The sequence below is a fragment of the Frieseomelitta varia genome, unplaced genomic scaffold (assembly GCF_011392965.1).
Source record: "Frieseomelitta varia isolate USP_RPSP 00005682 unplaced genomic scaffold, Fvar_1.2 scaffold_285, whole genome shotgun sequence".
NCBI classification, from domain to species: domain Eukaryota; kingdom Metazoa; phylum Arthropoda; class Insecta; order Hymenoptera; family Apidae; genus Frieseomelitta; species Frieseomelitta varia.
Genome location: NW_025110018.1, coordinates 560,068 through 578,234, shown reverse-complemented (window position 1 = coordinate 578,234; position 18,167 = coordinate 560,068). Strand labels below are relative to the sequence as shown.

Sequence of the window (18,167 nt, the reverse complement as noted above, 5' to 3'; positions counted from 1 at the left end):
ACAAAAAAAAAAAAAAAAAAAAGAAAAAGAAATAGAAAAGAACGAGTCGCATACCCTGTGCTTTTTGTAAAACAGTTTTTTCTGCCTCTTTTTGCTTTTTCTTCATTTCCTCTAAGAAATGCTTTCGTTGCAACCATCCGCGGATGTGACGTTGCAGTGTCACGATGGACACGGCGAACTGCCACTTCTGCTTCTTGAACCTGATCCTAGCGAGCCATCGGCGAACACACGCCTGAACCATAATGATCTTCTTCAGCTGCTCCTCGTACATCTTGGAGAGGAACTCGACGTGATAGTATTTTAAGAAAACCTTTGTTCTGCCCAATGCCCATCCGTCCATCTTCAAACGGACCAAAAGGAGGCGACAATTGTCGCGATTAGCCATGACACGTTCGTCGTAGCCGAATGCTAGGAAGCAATATCTGCAACGCGTCCGGAATTCTCCTTAGTGAAAAGTATTCAAAACACACGGACCAAGTAACTATATGTACGTGAGAAATTTGATCGATTCGAGCCGATTTAGTTTTGAAGCTGAGAAGCTGAGATACCTTTTTAGAAACTCGTTGAACGGTATTCTATGCGAGAATCCGTTTTGTCTGATCCTTATCGTCTCCAGGACTCCGGTGTATCTCAGTTGCTTCACGACTTTCTCTTTGTCAAAGAATCGTGGGCTCTTGGAGTCGTTCGGTTTTATGCATCGCACGAATTGCGGCGACCCGGACACCATCTTTTGCAGCAAATCCATCAGAGAATATCGGAAGTAAGTTGCCACGGTTTGTTGAGCTCTTGACTGTGACGCCAAACCTCGACTGGAATACCGTTCCTGGCGCAATTTACCAAATATTTGTTCAAATAAAATTTAAAACGACGTCTAACCTAATAAAATTTAAAACGACGTCTAAGTAAGATTATCGTTCTACGACGCAACGCGACGCGACGCGACGCGACGCACAGCTATTTTTCTTTCGGCTAACTAGCCAGGGTACCTTTGTATTCTGATTCGACTGTGACAACTTTTTCGAATCAGTGTCGTGAACAGCCGAGTACAAGTTGCCAGTTTTCGTGATCGGGCATTGGAACAGGAAACGGACCATGTCGTACTGAGATTGCCTGACCAGCTGGATGACTTCAGGAGGCAGGAAGTTCCTATTCTTTTCCAAGAAGCCTTCCGCTTGGTAAACCACACGTCCAGCGAAATGATGCACTGCGAAGCAAACTGCGTCCGATTTTGGTCTCACGTAGAACTTGGACTTGATGTTGTTGTGAAATTTCTCTGCAACGTACGTACTCTATTTAGAATCGTTCAATTCTACCTTTTTAGTTTGTCGTCTCGACCGAAAAACTAAAAACAAATATCTGAAGATTCGCACCAATCAGAGATTTATTGGTGGCTCTGGGAAATCGGCTTTCTTCGTCCAACAGAGCCAACAGCCCCATAGGTTTGCTGAGTAACATGTCTAGAACGGGCCTGTTGTCTGAGAACTCGACCAAATCGACCGGTATCCCTTCCGCCATGTACTCCTGTTGCTCCCAAGTGAAGATATGCTGATTGAAGTAATACTGTATCTGTTCGTTCGCAATGTTAATGCAGAGTTGCTCGAACGAGTTTCTCGGGAAATTTTCAAAGCCGAATATATCGAGAAGACCGATCGCCAGCGGTTCGTAGTTGGGCGAACGATTGAAACACAGCAAACAATTGATCTGATTGACCATCCAGTCGAACAATCGACCGTACAGTCCTTTCGCCATCGCGTCCCTGGCCGCGCACGCCTCGGCTACCGTGTTATTTCGCGTGATTGTCTCGCCCCTGGTCATCACCGAGTTCGATGTCAGTGCTTCCAGAAGATCATTTTCCTCCACACCGAGCAACTGTGAAACTGAAATGTATCGCCGAATTTATAAAAATCATTTTCTTCGAAAGAGCCAAGAATTTCGAAGGTAGCGAAAGGATGAGAGGAGAAGAAGAAGCAGAAGCAGAAGAAAAAGAAAAAAGAAAAAGAACGAGGAAAAGTTTGATAGTAAAGTCATTACGTACCTCTGTGCAATGGTGCCGCGTCAATCACGTGGCTTTTGTTATCGGTATTATCCTCGCTGGCTACTTCGCCAAACTCGATATCACCGAGATGAAGTATCGCGGCTAAAATCCGATATACTATGTCCACCTCGCTATCTTGAAATCCAAGTAGTTTGAAGCCGACCTTCAATTGTTGAAACTTGTCGATATGCGTTTGGGACGTCTGGCTGTGATCTGTCAGGTATCGGTGATGCTTCCGAAGATTTGGATCCAAGTGGAATTCCGAGAGACGGTTGTCAGCCTCCAGACCGTCGTACATGTAGTAAAATATGTGGAAATTACGTTCACCTCTGAGGGGAATCGACAAGTGATAAAAAGTTGTAGAAAGTGTTGTATGATTATTTTTTGAAATTGCATACGCGCATTATGTATGTAGATAATATAATAACTTACTCGGCTTGAGCTACGACCCGAGATTGTTCCAACAGGTAGACGTATATTCTGGCACCAGTGACTTTACCACCTTTGGTCATGGTCAAGTCTAGGTATTTCCCAAATCTCGATGAATTTGCGTTGATTCCGGTAGTCGCGTTGCCGAAAGCCTCCATTATCGGATTTATTTGAAGGATCCTCTCTTCCAAATTACGATTGGGAGCTTTGCTGAGATAAACCAACTGTTTCAGCAGCAAATTCGCACTTTCCGTTTTCCCTGCCCCCGATTCCCCGCTGATTACAATTGCTTGGTTTTGTCGCTGGTGTAACAGTGCTTGATAAGCAGCATCCGCTACGGCGAAAATGTGGGGCGGATTGTCCGATCTTGCTTGTCCTTTGTATCTCTTTTGTTCCTGCGCGAATAAGGTGAAATTTCTGAACGTTTCTCCGTTATTACACGAGAGATATTCATTCGTAATATTTTCATCAACATTAAATTAACAATACACATAGTACGTTAGATTCTACATATATAATCGTATTGATACATATAAATTGGATATGTATGTGTTATCTAATATGAAGTTTGCCTAACAAATGTGAGTGAAAATAGTTTCAATTGGTGGGATAGTAACGGATGCTGAAGCGTGAGCACTACTGTAGTAGGTTCATGGTACTTACGATGCCTGTATACAGTCCCAAATTTGTGAAGGGATTAACAGCGACGAGTATGTCTCCAATATAAGTATATATTTGAGCTTGTTCGTATCTGTGTTGCAACTGATCGACGATCCCGTCTTCCGACAACATGTCGAGAGCAGCCAGATCGTCCATGTACATTTTCTCTGGCCTTGCTTTCCGATCGGTCTTCAATTTCCCGTGTTTGGTCGTCACTTCGGGTTGCCTGTGAACTCTGCCATCGGCTCTCTGACGACGGATCTCCTCTTGCAGCTCGCATCTGACGTCCTCCGCGATCGACTCGATATTCATCAATAAAGGATGTTCCTTCAGCTCGCTGGCAAACGGTCTGTGCTCGAGATCTTTCACCAAACACTCCGTGATGAAGTCGACCAACTCCGGCGAATGGATATCCGGGTTTTTAAGGGACGGCGGTGGGTTTCTGGGGATTTGGAAGAGCGCCCTCATAGGGTGCAGTTCAGATAGAGGTGGGTCGCCTTCTGCCAGCTCGATTGTCGTGATTCCAACTGACCAAACGTCGCATCGGGAATCATAGGAAGAATCTAGTTGTTGCTCGCAAGCAATCACCTGTCGGTCGAATTTGCAAAGTTAACGTTACGTTGTACAAGTCGTTAAGACTAGACAAGGACTTCACTCTTTCGAGAGTGAAACGTTCGTGAACGTTTCGAAGAAGAAATTCAGAATTTTGGAATTTACCTCGGGCGCCATCCAGTAGGGTGTGCCAACCGAGGTATTTTTTCTGGCAAGGGTAGCAACCAGATGCGAAGACACGCCAAAGTCAACCAGCTTGACGCGTGCATCTTCAGCGAGCAAAATATTGTGTCCCTTAACGTCACGATGCATACAGTGATTGCTGTGCAAATAAATGAGCGCTTCCACTGTTTCTTTGAGGATGTAAGCTATCTGGTTGTCCGTTAGGCGCTTTCCCCTTTTCTTCAGGCCTTGGACAAGATCAGTCACCGAACCTCCGGTACACAACTACGGTCGAAATGTTTCGCGTTACAGTTTGATTGAATTTCGAGTCAAGCGTAAGTAAATAGCGTTCTATAAGATAACCGTTCGTCAATCTACCATCGATTTGTTGCGTTTGTATTACCAGGCAAAAGTTAGGCTCACGATACCTCCATGACGAACCACAGCTGGTCCTCCTCTTGAGCAGGTTTTGCCCTTTTCAAGAATAAACCATGAAAGAGGGGAATGTTCGGATGGTGGCTCAGGTCTCTCAACACCAGATACTCTTCCTCGATTTCCTCGATATTGTCCGCGACATTCTCCAAAATTTTGATCGCAACTTTGTTGCCGGTTTCGTTGCAATGTGCGCTGTAGACCTCGCCGTACGTCCCTTCGCCGATTAATTCCTCCAAGACGAAACGATCTTCAGGATCTGGTATCACGTCGAAATTGACGTGCTGGCTAAGACCGTGATACGCCATGTTGGTCCCTCCGCCGGTCATTTCTGAAATAGACGATTATATCAAATTCAGTGACAAGTATAGAATTGACTAATTTCTCATTATTAATAACGTAGTATCGTATTCTGCGTCATAGTTTCAAATGTAACGTCTTTATTAAAATGTAACTGTCTGGCTAAATATCATCATCATTATCTTCCCACTTGGCAAGAAGTTGTTTCCATCAGGATATAATCAACACGCGATAAATTAGAAATGATGTTGACAACATTTTACGTTACAAGTTATGCGTGTGAGGTATGGTGAACCAATTCTTTGTTCGAGTCTTGTAGAAAGTTGTGGTGAACCGCGAAGAGAAAAGTTGTCAAGCCGTCCAAGTATACGGAGCGATAAAAACTAAATCTTTTCACAGAGGAGGTGGATGAAACTCATTTCATGTTATAATGATACAGAGAAGACAAATAAACGAAAGAAAATAAAGCACGATCACACGGAAGATGCAGAAATGCACGTATGTATGTATACGGTGCATACGTCGTAATATGGGAAGATTGATTTTTACCGAAGCTGTAGAAAGTAAATAATATGTAACCATGCTCGCATATGTAGACGTATTAGAAGGAAAATTTATAGCCATTAGTCAGATTATATAACGTATCTTCTTACTGAAACCAACAACTCGGTCGTGCGAATGAAGCAACCAAAAAAAGTATCATTCGCTTGGACGCGTACACGAATCCGCGTTTCGAACTCGAAAATTGGACGAACAGAAAATTCGACGTCGAGACACCTACATTATATCGACGATTACGCAATTATTCTATTGTCTTACAGAGCAATCAAATTTCACTGAATCCGAAGCGCGAAACACTTTCTCTCGCTTGTCAAGTTTCAACACAACAATCGGTCGTCGAACTCCCAAATTTATCTCACGGATACATTATATTTACGTACATGTACATCTGTATATATACATATTTGTTTCACTGCACTTATCTACGACAATTAATACATTGTCGATGAAAATTTCTGGTTAGCTTATGGAATTCTTACTGACCAATTATATCACCCATTACGGTAGCCGTTATTCACGCTGGAAATTCTAAAAATCTGGATGCCTCATTTAAGATTGCAAACGATTAAACGACGCGCCAGTGATTATCGGACGGATCGCTTGTGTTCACTTGACCAGGTGTGAAATACGACTGCATCGTTCGCCTTCTAACCAAATACCTGTTAACTCCCTAACAGGATTAGGCTTGGCAAGACCGGCGCACTTTTGCTCGGTCTCAGAAATAGGTCTCGCAAGAAAATCATGCCACGTGTTCCTCTGTCACTTTGATTCGTCGATATTAATTCCATAATCACTTACGGACGTGCTTACGTGCCTGTGTTATGAATTTCATACGCATTGTGCATATCTCGCCTGAAAGTCACAGTAATTAATGTTATTCGATCGTCGAATACGTACTGTATTATAAATAGATAAGTAAATTTTATGACGTCGCTTCGTACCAATTGAAAGAATTATTACTTTTTTCATCGACACCGTCCGATTTGATTCAAACACCGTCAAACAATTTCCCAAAGGGTTTGGCTTACTTTCGTTTCCCAATTATTGCATGTTACGCGATATCGTTCTATGCGACAGGTTGAATTTGATTGTAATAATCAATCGACTGATATTGGACTGATATTGCTGTTTCTTTCTATATAAAATACCCAAGATGTGATAATAGGTTCCCTACGCCACTGGATGAAGCCACCCAAGGATCGAAGCCACTCGTGGTTTCAAATGACATTTTGTAACACGAAATTAAACAGGACATTTATAGAATCACGAGTGGCAGGTGTGTAATCAATGATACAATGATAGCCTGTAACGGAAAGTTGCGGAAGAAATTCAAGTTTGATCCAGAAGCCAGTGTAACTTGAAATATGCGTACATATTACATATGTATGTATGTATCCGTCGCATTTTGTATCGTTGGAAAATCGTATTTGATTAAACATTCGATAAATTCTATAAGAAAATTAACCCAGAGCAAACGCGAGATACGAGAGACGCGAGGTATTCTCGAATATGCGTATACGCTGAAAAGATATGCGTTTAGCAACAAATAAAAGTAAACGGGTAATTCGCAAGATTCGTGAAATATGTATAATTTTTTCGAGAAGAAAGAGCTAACGTACAATTAAAATTTCCATATTGCTTTGAAATGTAAATGCAAAAGTACGCAGATAATTTCATATTCTCGTAAGCGAGCATGCAAGTGTTCATTATCACGCAGGTCCATCCACAGTCACGTGGTTTAACCACGTACAGTATGAACTGTGTCAAATGTACTGATCTCTATTTATATTTTACGTGAAGTAACTTATTTTTTTTTTTCAAATAAATAAGTAATTACGTACTTTAAACACTGCCCAACTAAACGTGAATCCGTGCAAAGTTGTAAGAACCTATACATAGGTCTGCAAATATATCATAATTTACTTGTAATTTACTAACTTACTAACTCTTGAATTGTTTTCAAAATATACGTCAACCTTTTAAATAAAAATATGCTGCAAGTAGAGTAATTTAAATTTGAGAAAACTTGTATGTACTTCGTTGTCGACGTTTTGTCATTCGGTTTTTCGAAAGAAGGAAAACAGGTTAAACAGGGAAAGTAGGAAGAAAGAAACAGAGACATCGCTGTTTCACAAAATCTTTGGTCATCGATCAAATACAATTAAAGGCTCTTACAAAATAGCGATTTTTATTCTTTCTGGAGATATAGATAGATGGCACGTACACTTTTCAAACCACTTTTTTTTCAACGTTTCGAACTTTTTTTTCAATGTGTCCAAAAAAAGATCTCGACAAATAGCTGAATAGAGCAACCAATTATCGTCTCTTAATAAATCAGATTATAATGGGGATCTGTTCGACCTAGAACACGAGAATCCTGTCAATTTCACAGATGACTGATTCTTCTTGTGTGAAAATATCTTTCTGTTCCTGGCCCGTCTTTTATATTGCCCGTGTCATACTTCATTGTGCTTGGTCACGATCCCGTTGCCTTGATAAAACGAACGATTTGTCGTTGTATTCGATGGGTTCGATCACGGTGTCAATAGTAAACAATGATCGTTTGCCGTGAGAGAAATCACGTGGTACGATCGAGGGGTATTAGAGCGAAGAAACCCGACGTGAAATTGGCTTAAAGGCACCCGAACTGTAAAGTAATGTCTCTTGGAGCTGCGTCATGATGTCCGACTGCCTTGGACAATACTTGGCTGCACCTAATGTGGTGCATAAGCCGGCCAAGTCACGAACATCGTGGCTTCTCAGTTACAACCGTGTCATTGGCTACAAAAATTTCATTATTAACGATTATCGATGTCAATTGTGTTCCATTTCACGACGAAACGTTCCATCGTCTATCGCGTGGATATCTGCCGTAGATATTTACGACGCCACACTATGCTACGACAATGATGAATTTACGTTTAAAAAGATTGAATAGAACCCGAAGCGACATCTTGAAAGATAAGAATCATTGTATATCATACGCGCCATCTCCGCTAATTTGCTGTTAATCATAAAATTTTTTATTATTTTTTTACTCGTTTATAGACGCATTCCACACATTGGAACAATTTTTAGCAGAAAGCTCTGGAAAGCAAGATGATTCTCCAATCCTTTGAAATATGTATATATTGTTTCACTGCCCCCCCCCCCCCCCCCCGCCATGAAGTGTAGGAAACAGTACTGAATAATTAATTAGAAAAGAAATTAACAAACAGAGGAACTTGCTATTTTTGTACCAGCTGTTTAGTTAATATCGTGCGAATGATCGACTGGTGGATGAAGTGAAAGGTCAGAGGCTTTTCCAATCACAGATACCTACGCGCCGCGTCGCGCCGCGCCGCGATGTTCCGCTGTTTTAATCCCTTCAGCGTGACGGTGTAACGGTACAGTGCGTGCTATCAATGGTCACACTACTTCTGCGTAATGTTTAAACCGCGTACCGCTTCGAACAATACCACCGTGAACTAGATATCTGTGTTGTGATTGTTTCAAACTCAAGTCTCTTTTTAGAATTACACATTCCACGGTCACGTATAAACACACGATCATCGCATATTGCTCGAAAGAATCGTATTCCATCTGGTTTGAAAAGAAGAAACATTCTACGATATTTATCATCGTGGTTGATAACATTCAGCTCCTTACGATATACACGTTACGATAGTTCGATACGAGGCTACACAGCCGGTTGACACTCTTACGTAAAAAGCTGTATATTATCGATTCTCGTTTCTTTTTTCATCACACAATCTCACACTACTCTGTTGAGTAGAGAATAGGTATTCTCTCTGTGGTAATAATCAGGTAATTTCTAATGTTCGTTGCAGTTTTATGGTTGTAGAACAACAGTGTTTTACGTCAAGTTGTTACATTTTTTTCACAACACTCGTGAATGTTTGTCACACGTGAAATATTAGAAATCTGTATTTACAGAGATATTTAAATATATACGAACGACACGTTACCACAATAATCCATTGTATTATATACTAATAAATATACTAGTAAATGGTAAATTAAAAAAAAGTTGATTCGAATTTGTAGGACAAGTTAAAATAATGACGTGATTATTTATCATCTGGCTAAGCGACGGTGTGAAATTTCTTCGCAGCTGTTTAAAAGTCGATGTTCCCGCGAGGCAATTCGTGATCGACTTGTCTTTCCGCATAAAGCCATTTCCCATGTTCACGCGTGTAAAATTGGATCGTGCTGTTTCGAAATCGACATCGTACTGCGATACTGCAACAATTCTGCTAATCGCGAAATATTTGTTCCGACTGGTGATCGTCACGCGTCTCTCGTCCGACTAATTTTCTTCTGCTTTCTTCGATAACAAAAAATTTTTATTCTTGTTCCTTCTTCGATGTCGTCCGTGCCTCGCAAATAAGAACGCAAATGACTAAAAATCATGGCCGATGTGAATCGACAGAATGCGTCGCGTTTTCGTGCTTTGCTTTTGCAAAACATTCGTGCGATTCATCGAATCGTACGCGTCACGTTGCCAGCAATGGCAACTCAACATATTCTAGACTCTAGGCTCTAAAATATACAATAGAGGGAAGTTTGTGACCGAAAGAGTTCTTGTTATGTTTCTTTTTTTTTTTTTTTTTTTTTTCTATACAAAGAAATAAAGATTTTCTCAACGACGACGTCTTTTATGTAGGTACCTACAGTAGGAAAAAAGTCCGATCCCAAATTATGATTTTTTTTACAAATTACTTACTATCTGAGGTTGTTCAAATTTCTCGAAAAAAAATTGGCGATTCACCGATAAATCCAATGTGTTACGCGTGAAAACTAACGGATTACTTCATCTAAATCATCTGAATCATTACGTGACTGTTGAAGAAATGTACGCGCGCAGCGTTTTAGAAGATGCGCAGAATTTGCTCGGTCGTTTGGTGCCACCTGTGACTCCGTAAAAGTGTGCTAATTCCACAATAATGCGAAGCCCTACTTTTCCAACCTTTGACCACTGTTTGCTCTTATACTCGTTACCTTCGGACGTGCCTATTGTAATTTCCTCATTAATCAGTCGTAGGAGAGCGTGAAAAATACCATTTCGTTCCAATTTGATAAAAAACATATTCAACACCTCTAACATATGATAAAATACACGTAATGTATGATGCTGCCGATTTCTGGAAAAGGTTTGAAAAGATCGATAGATATATTCCAATATATTACAGACACATCCTGGCCATGATAATCGATATTCTCCAGATGTCACCAGATCCTCGATTCACGGCGTACCACCGGTTTTCAAATGTTATTGGAGGAGAAACACGACATCGATACGCGATACGCTTCATTGAATTACCATACGTTGAAATTGAAATTGTTACGCTCTAATTTCGCACGACAATAATCTTCGTATGATAATCATTTTCTTAAAACGTAAGTGATTACACGCTTAACAAAACAAGTGGTTAATCCGATGATGATCAATATCGATCTATAGAGAATTTCCGAGGACAAAGAGAAAATTGCTAGATCTAAGAGATTGGCGATCCGAATTGACTTCGAGCGAAACTGTTTCAAACATTTCAGCAAAATTAGAGTCTCTTTTCTACAATCGTTGCGTATCAAACGACCGTTTCACACCCATTCTGCTCTGGTCTAGAAAAAAAAGAAAAAAAAAATGTTCCCGCATGGAAAAGAAAGATGAACAAGAAACACGTGGAATTATTCGTAGGTAGCAGCGGTTTTAGCAGTGTTTTGCCACAGCGATAATCAGACCGTCTAGAATAGTTGGCAATAGCGATTCAACGAGCCATTGCTCGATCGAGGAACAGAGAGAGAGAGAGAGAGTCGGTTAAGGCGAGTGAACGGAAGATGGACAAGCTAACAATTTCTTTTAACGATCGAAATTTTCAAACGAACCACGAAGCGCCGCTCTATTACGCGCATTATTATTAGTCAGCGTGCCAGGAAAATTCAATTATGCATGTATGATACAACGTCGGAGAACCGTAGAGTACGACGCGTAGAACGGCCATAATTCTGAAGAGATCGTCCAGGAGCTTGCGACCAAATGTAAATTGTGCAACACACACACAAACACACACACACACAATTACCGTAAAACAAGCCGTAGAACAAGCCGCGCCGATAATTACGCTGATTCTTTTAATGATTGAAAACCCGATGAATGCCGATGAATGGAATCGCGATTCCTTTGTATGGAAATGAAACGCCCACAATTATATCGACGTGTAGGTCGAGCAACCTATTCCAAAGAATACCCATTCTGAATAAATTAAGCTTAGACAATAGTACGGAGAGCCGGGAGACTCTCTTCTCCGTTCCGACGCTTCCTCGTCCCATTCATTTCTATAGTCCAATTGTTTTTTATAGTTCATCTAATCCATTACCATCCACGTATTAACAAGCTCCGGAATCTAATTAACTTGCATCCGTTGCAAGGTTCGTAATAACCGGTTGCCTTTTCCTTCGACTAGGATGTGCAGGAGTGGAACAGACGGTACGTGTCACGTTACGGTAGTTAGGATGAAAAGAATAGTGACAACCGGAAAGCAAAGAAGTCCGACAGACGTTCTACAGGTGATCTATTTAGACTCGCATGACTTGAATGTTGATGTTGCGTTTTATAATAAAACCAACGTGAAAAACGTTACGTTTTGATTTTTATCATTTGTCATTTTCTCCAAGTACTTCGTCGACGCGAGTACGATCGCGAAGGTACGAAATGGAATTGTTCGATGAAATTGTTCGATGACCGAGATACTTTAACATCTAGTGTTGTAGATGATCATTGTAATTTGACGAATGTCGATAGCGAAACTACAAAACAGATAACTAACTGCTGGAAGAATTACCGTTGCGTTTCTCTTTATTCCTTGTTCCACGATGAGTTTCAAATTGGTGGGTTTCAAAAATAATTCTACAAGGTATAATTGGTTTCTACCGTTCAGGTAGAATACATACATTTCTAAGTATACATATCTAAGTATTTGCAATTAATTAGATCGATATTGCAAGTCGATGGTTGTATCGCGCGCAACACGAACGGATAAAAATGGAATGGTAATTGCACGATGGACAACAATCGCACTATTAACCAAGGAAAGTAGTATGAAAGGTACAATTAACGGCGGAAGAAAGTCAAACCGCGTTGAAAAGACGACGATCCACAACAGGAAGATTCAGAGCCGAACGATCGTTTCGCAGACCATTGATCTCGGCTTTTACGCTGATGATTGTTTCTTTTTCTTCTTGCCATGGCATAACAGAACGTTACCAATGCTACCAATTCTTGTTGCCTTTATTTATTTCTTCTAAAAAAAAAAAAAAAGAAAAACTAGCAAATTCTCTCGATTTTGTTGTTTGTCACTTCCAATCGCTTTGAATTACGCTCAAAGCATAAAAACGATATCAATGGTATTAATATCGTGAACCAATACGAGGGAAATTAATCGATTATGTGATAACTTTAAACAGGCGATTCTCCGTTGTGTTTCAATTAGTAGCTGTTGGTAAAAAAGACGATAAATTTTCCACGCGAATGATAAATTCTGAACGCAACGTCTAGTCCTTTTCTCTGTTGGCAAAATTACACGACATGTTTACGGGCGTCTGAATTTCACTTTATCCGATCTACATAAATTGTACGAACGGGGAAAGTAGATTTAACCAATTGTAACCATTTTTCCTTTATTTTAATTTCATTTTAATCTGCGTATCTTTGCAACAGGTTATTCGCTATTACTTTGCTACATTTTTTTTCGCATTTTATAGTGTAGAATGTCATTCAGCGTTACTAGAACATACTGCGTTATTATTATTCGCCGACCGTGAATGATGGCCGAGGTTCTTACCCGAAATTTTACAGTTCAGTAGGTACGCTCAACGAGTAAAAGCCGCCGCGGCTCTTACTTTAAGAAATCGGCTCTGCTGTCGATCAGGTCAAGAAATTACTCGTAAATTTTGTTAAAAATTATGATTTCTACTGTCGTATATCATTTTCGAATCACAAGTGCTCTCCGTCGAGCGTACCACATGCATTTCAAAAGATTTCTAATGTTAAAGTGTCAACGATTTAACTGCAATCTCTTCCGCGATTACGCGTACTCTGCCATCTTCATTCAGATCGGTGTTTCCGTACGAAAGTTAAGAGAACGTAAATGTCACCTCTGTGCGTATCGGGTAGCACGAGACAAAAAAAAAAAAAAAAAGAAAAAGAGAAGAAAGAAGGAGCAGCGGTCACCAACATCGGTGAAAGTTATTCCGACATTCGTCACGATTTTGTAAATCGAGAACGCTTAAAAAGTCGGAATATAGAACGATTCATTCTCTTCTATTGTTTAAATAGTTCGATTTAGTAAAAACCACGGCAAACAAGAGGCGAAATTAATTTGCAACTAATTCGTAACAACGGAACGAAAAAAAGGAAAACGCGACTATATTTTTCAATTTTTTCCCATCGTCTCAAACGTCTTGCAAACTTTCTGCAACATGTCCATCCATTGTAATTTCCTGTATAAATTACGTTGACGGTACATCTCGCAGTTTATACCCCGGCTCGATAGAAAATTTTCCTGCAGATTGCGAAATTAAACTGGATTCCAAGGAAAACGTGCTTTCTTCCTTGTCAGTTCCCTGTCAGCTCCCTCCTCCAGATGAGAGCGTAATTAACGACAATTAGAAGAGAAAGAAATTTTGCTGCGAAAGTGACTTTTCTATTACGAAACACGGTGCACAGAATATTTTGTTTTAATTGAAGTCGAGTTGCTGCCAACTGCAGAGTTTAAAAAAAGGAAAGAGAAGAAAAGGAAAAGTCACTCTGATGAATTCGTAATCCGTGAGCAGTGATTTTCTCATTAATTTGTTTAGCTGGCCTACATCTACGGCGACATTTCGACATCCGCGTTTTGTGAATCACGCGAATATCTAGTTTAGATGTAGATATCGATCGTGAAAGAGGCGGAGATGCACTTGTCCGGTGCAACGAACCGCGCCGCACGAAGGAAAAAAGAAGAATAGAAAGATGGAAAATTAACGTAATGGCACATTTAATCCATCATATTCCTTTTTTTTTCTTTTTTCTTTTTTCTTTTTACTCATCGGGTGTCTCGCGGAATGTTTCGTACAAATATACGAATAAAACGACGACATGTTTGTATGATGGAATATCTCGCATACAATACCTATAACATGTTCGAAATATCATACATCTATATTCGAAAAGATCGAATATTATAATTTCTCAGTTGTCTTACTTGTCAGACAGATCGGATAAAGATAACTTTGGAATTTTTATTGAAATAATTTCGAGCGAAAGTAGCCGGGGTGGGGATAAAGAAAGGCAGTAAACTGTACGAAATATACATTTCTGATAGTCAATACCTGTCGAAGTGATTTGATGATCTACGTGTGTATCGACTGGCACGAACAGTAAGATACTCGTGCAGTAAGATACTCGTGTGGATACTTTCTCTTACGCAATATTTTCCTTTTAATAAGCGTGGCAAATCGCGCGCGCGTTTGTTTCCTCTAATAATTTTCACGCAATCAGCGATGAACAATCACATTCTTAGAAAAAGACAAAATGTACCGGTCACAGTTTCACGCGAAACGGCCATTAATTTCTCTGATAGCGCTGCTTACTTTGTGAAATAACCGCTCGTTCAACGTGAAATCTTGACTAATGTATTCTTCACGTCCCATCGTAAGTAGGTACGCACCGTATGTGTAACATCGAAATTTTTTTTATCTATTATTTAATAATATTATAATCATTATGCACGTTCAGATTGAAACGTTCCATTGAACGTATATACTCGTCGTATCTTCCATTTGTCGTTTATTTCTATCTCTCGTATTAAAGAATAAAGTTGAACAAGTTTAACATTACTACGATATTTGATTAGTTCTGTACGTTTTGTACGTGTGTAAAAATGAGAAGTAAATTACACGGACGCGCGTAGCGAGGGTTGAAAATCAAATCTTTCAAACTGGTCAGATCACGAACGAAAAGTATAACATTTTGAGCAAATTACAGGAAATGAAAAAAGTAAATTCTTCTTTTTGAATTATTTTTCCTTGTTTCCAATTTTCCGGGATTTCTTGTTTTTTCCACCGATGAAAGGAGACGGGTTGTCGAAAGTTTCCGCACGTACATACATCTGGGCGCGGTGTTTGGATTAACTTCTCTTTCGTGATTCGCAAACTCGATTTAGAACCGATTCCATTACCATTATTGCTATTAATGCTATTTTCGTAACGCACGCGAATACTGAGAATACCTTACATAGAAGGATGCTCGATCTGGCGACTCTGTTTTCCTCGAGCATCTCCGATATTTGCTTCGAACGTACAAAATTGGCAAATATCGTTCTTGACCTTTCGCTCGCTATTGCCTAGTTCGTGAGTAGACGGCACCATATATATTTTATTGGTTGCTTTCGGAAATCAACGCACGATGATACGATCGGTTGATCGTTTGATAAATACATATTTATAAGAAGCACGGTTTAAGTTAATCCGGTTAATCAAGTTAATCGTTTCTTTGGCGAGCGATCCACTATCCTATTACTACTTACTAATTACATTCGATTCTCATTCGAACGTTATCTAAAAACGATCGCTGTACCGGCGTAGATCGTTAATTCTATAATTCGATTGGATCGTCCATCCATCTTGATATTTATACACCGATATACGTATGTACATCGATGCGAGATGATCGTACTTACATTTATTGTAATTAAATTCACTTATTAATTAACACTTGAGCATGTATTTTAAAGTTAATCTTCTTTCACTGCAACGAGTATTAGATACGTGTAAAATTCGATCATATTGCTTGATTCGATTTCCATCGACGGATATTATCGAACATTTTTCTTCAAAATTCCTTAACCGTGTCGATGAAGCAATCGTATATCTCTAACCATAGATTATTTTATCAATATCGATTATTGTTCCCCTGAGGGATAAATTTGGCTGATACCAATGTGATACTGTCTGCTGATACAGATATTATGTACGAAAATAAACATCGACGTTATACCTGATCGACATAAAAAGTAGACTCTTAAAAATTACAATTTTCATACTTGCGATTTACAGTTGGGGCAATTTATGGCAGGTATAATATGAATAACATAGATCGGTTCAGCTTGTAGTTTGATTTTAATGGATAGGTAAGTTGACTAATGAATACGGTGTACATACTATTACCTACACGTACAAAGCATTTTCTCAGCAGTCGTCATGCCACGATATTTACACGATTATTATAATTAACGAGAAACGTTGGAAGCTGAGATCACACACCGATAAGAATTACAAATAAAGCAATTCCGAAACACGTTTCGTGATGAAAAAAAATCGCGTTGCATCGACAAATAAATTAATCGTTGTAAACAAGAGTGCGTGTATTACATTACGATGGATTATAACGTAATGACTCGAGCATAATTTAGGAATCCGCGAAAACAATGTATCGTGGCACTCTGCTGCGAGTGGTATCGGCTATAGGCGATATAATTGATTTTACGTCTGTGGAACGAATTTCAGTTGGTTAACACGCGATGGATGGAAAGGCGAAATGAGAGACGAGAATAATAACGGGCGACAGGGTTAAAGTCTTATTTACATATCTGTACGTACTTATATGGACGAGCGTCTGAGAATGTCGCTTACCCGGATTATCAACCGAAGACTGAAGACTGAAGACCGATTGGCAGAGGAAGAACAGAACTCACGCGAATATGACGATACCAGGGACGCGAAATCGGAGATCGCGATTGCGTGTGTCGATCGCAGGAAAGAAAAGCCCCGGTTGGAGATAAATTCACAGCACTTGGCCACAAGCCGTGGTTGTCCAACCGGTACTGCGCGCTCGAAACTCGAAACGATACGGAAAAGATCGGCGAGCGAAGACCAGGTCACGCGAGTGTTGCCTCTGTCTTTGGCCGATGCCCGTTCCTTCCTCGCTGCTACTCGTTGCTCGTTACTCGTTACTCGTTACTCGCTACTCGCTACTCGCTGCTACACGACCACGGGAACCACGTTGCTGCCCCCTCCTTCTCGCCGTTCTTTCTTCCTTTCCTCTTTGCTTCTCACTGTGCTCCGTTACTCCTTCTTCCGCTTACGTCGCGTTGCATCGGCTAGCCTTATCGGATTGTTGGTTGGTCCGTTCGTTTGTTCGTTCGCTCGCTCGTTCGCTCGCTCGCTCGCTCGCTCGTTCGATAGATCGATACACGAAGCATAACCGATTAATATCCAACAACCGAGTCGCTTCAAAGAACAATTTCACTCTTTCTTTTCCTTGTTTTCTTTTTTTTTTTTTTTTTTTTTTTTTTTTTTTTTTTTTNTTTTTGTTTTCTTTTACACGTCGCGATGTTTCACGCTGGAAATATTTTTAAGAACGAGCCAAGATATCGGTTTTTATCATTTGCCTCGATCTGTATATGGTAACGTAAAAATGTTTCTAACCAGATCGTCGATATTTTTTGCAAATTTATAATTTCACGATACCACAAGCCATTAAGAGGAATGCGCTATCTCTTTAAAAAACAGAATTCATTGGATCTTGCGCCTATATTAACACGAACGATGTGTACTTTTTCTGAAGTCTTCTATTTTGTACGATATACCATGTTACATGTCTAGACGATGAGAGTTTACAAGTAGTTGTAGATTAGAGCAACGAATGTGCCTAGTACGTGTTCCACAGTTCTTCTAGCTACCGTTACTCTTCTCCTTTTCGCTGCATGTTTTTTCGCTTCTTCCGTCCATTTTCTATAACCGTATCACTTAATCTTTCTCCACGCGAAAGGAGATGCTAGATGGTAATGAGATAAATAATTGAAACGCGTGTCAACTGCTCCAGTATACGATTAAACGTGCAAACTGTCCCACGATGCGATCCTACATTAAAAAAATTAATAAAAAATATAGAATAAAGTTTATTTTACAATCTGCAATCACTCTATTAGATAATTAATATCTTTATCCTTTATGGTAATGAATAATGAAGAAAGTGTATGAATCGTAACTTTTCTGC

General features: G+C 39.9%; 1 protein-coding gene across 6 annotated transcripts in view; it reads right to left on the bottom strand.

The window, feature by feature from the left end:
• The window catches only part of LOC122529403 (myosin-IIIb-like), a 21,757-nt gene extending 4,659 nt beyond the window's left edge, over positions 1-17,098 (bottom strand). For 5 of the 6 annotated variants that reach the window (XR_006306792.1, XR_006306791.1, XM_043655508.1 and 2 more), the window contains exons 1-10: positions 5,615-5,763; positions 4,267-4,601; positions 3,842-4,123; positions 3,128-3,712; positions 2,468-2,859; positions 2,036-2,364; positions 1,371-1,877; positions 987-1,273; positions 549-823; positions 55-422 (exon numbers count right to left, since the gene is read on the bottom strand). Coding sequence is in view for 4 of the 6 variants with exons in the window: in XM_043655508.1 (XP_043511443.1) it covers positions 55-422; positions 549-823; positions 987-1,273; positions 1,371-1,877; positions 2,036-2,364; positions 2,468-2,859; positions 3,128-3,712; positions 3,842-4,123; positions 4,267-4,601; positions 5,615-5,630 (3,376 nt within the window). In the remaining 2 variants the exon portion in view is untranslated. Of the gene's footprint in view, positions 1-54; positions 423-548; positions 824-986; positions 1,274-1,370; positions 1,878-2,035; positions 2,365-2,467; positions 2,860-3,127; positions 3,713-3,841; positions 4,124-4,266; positions 4,602-5,614; positions 5,764-16,801 lie in introns of those variants that run through there. The other variant, XM_043655509.1, reaches the window with a different exon arrangement.
• Between the last annotated feature and the right edge of the window lie 1,069 nt (positions 17,099-18,167).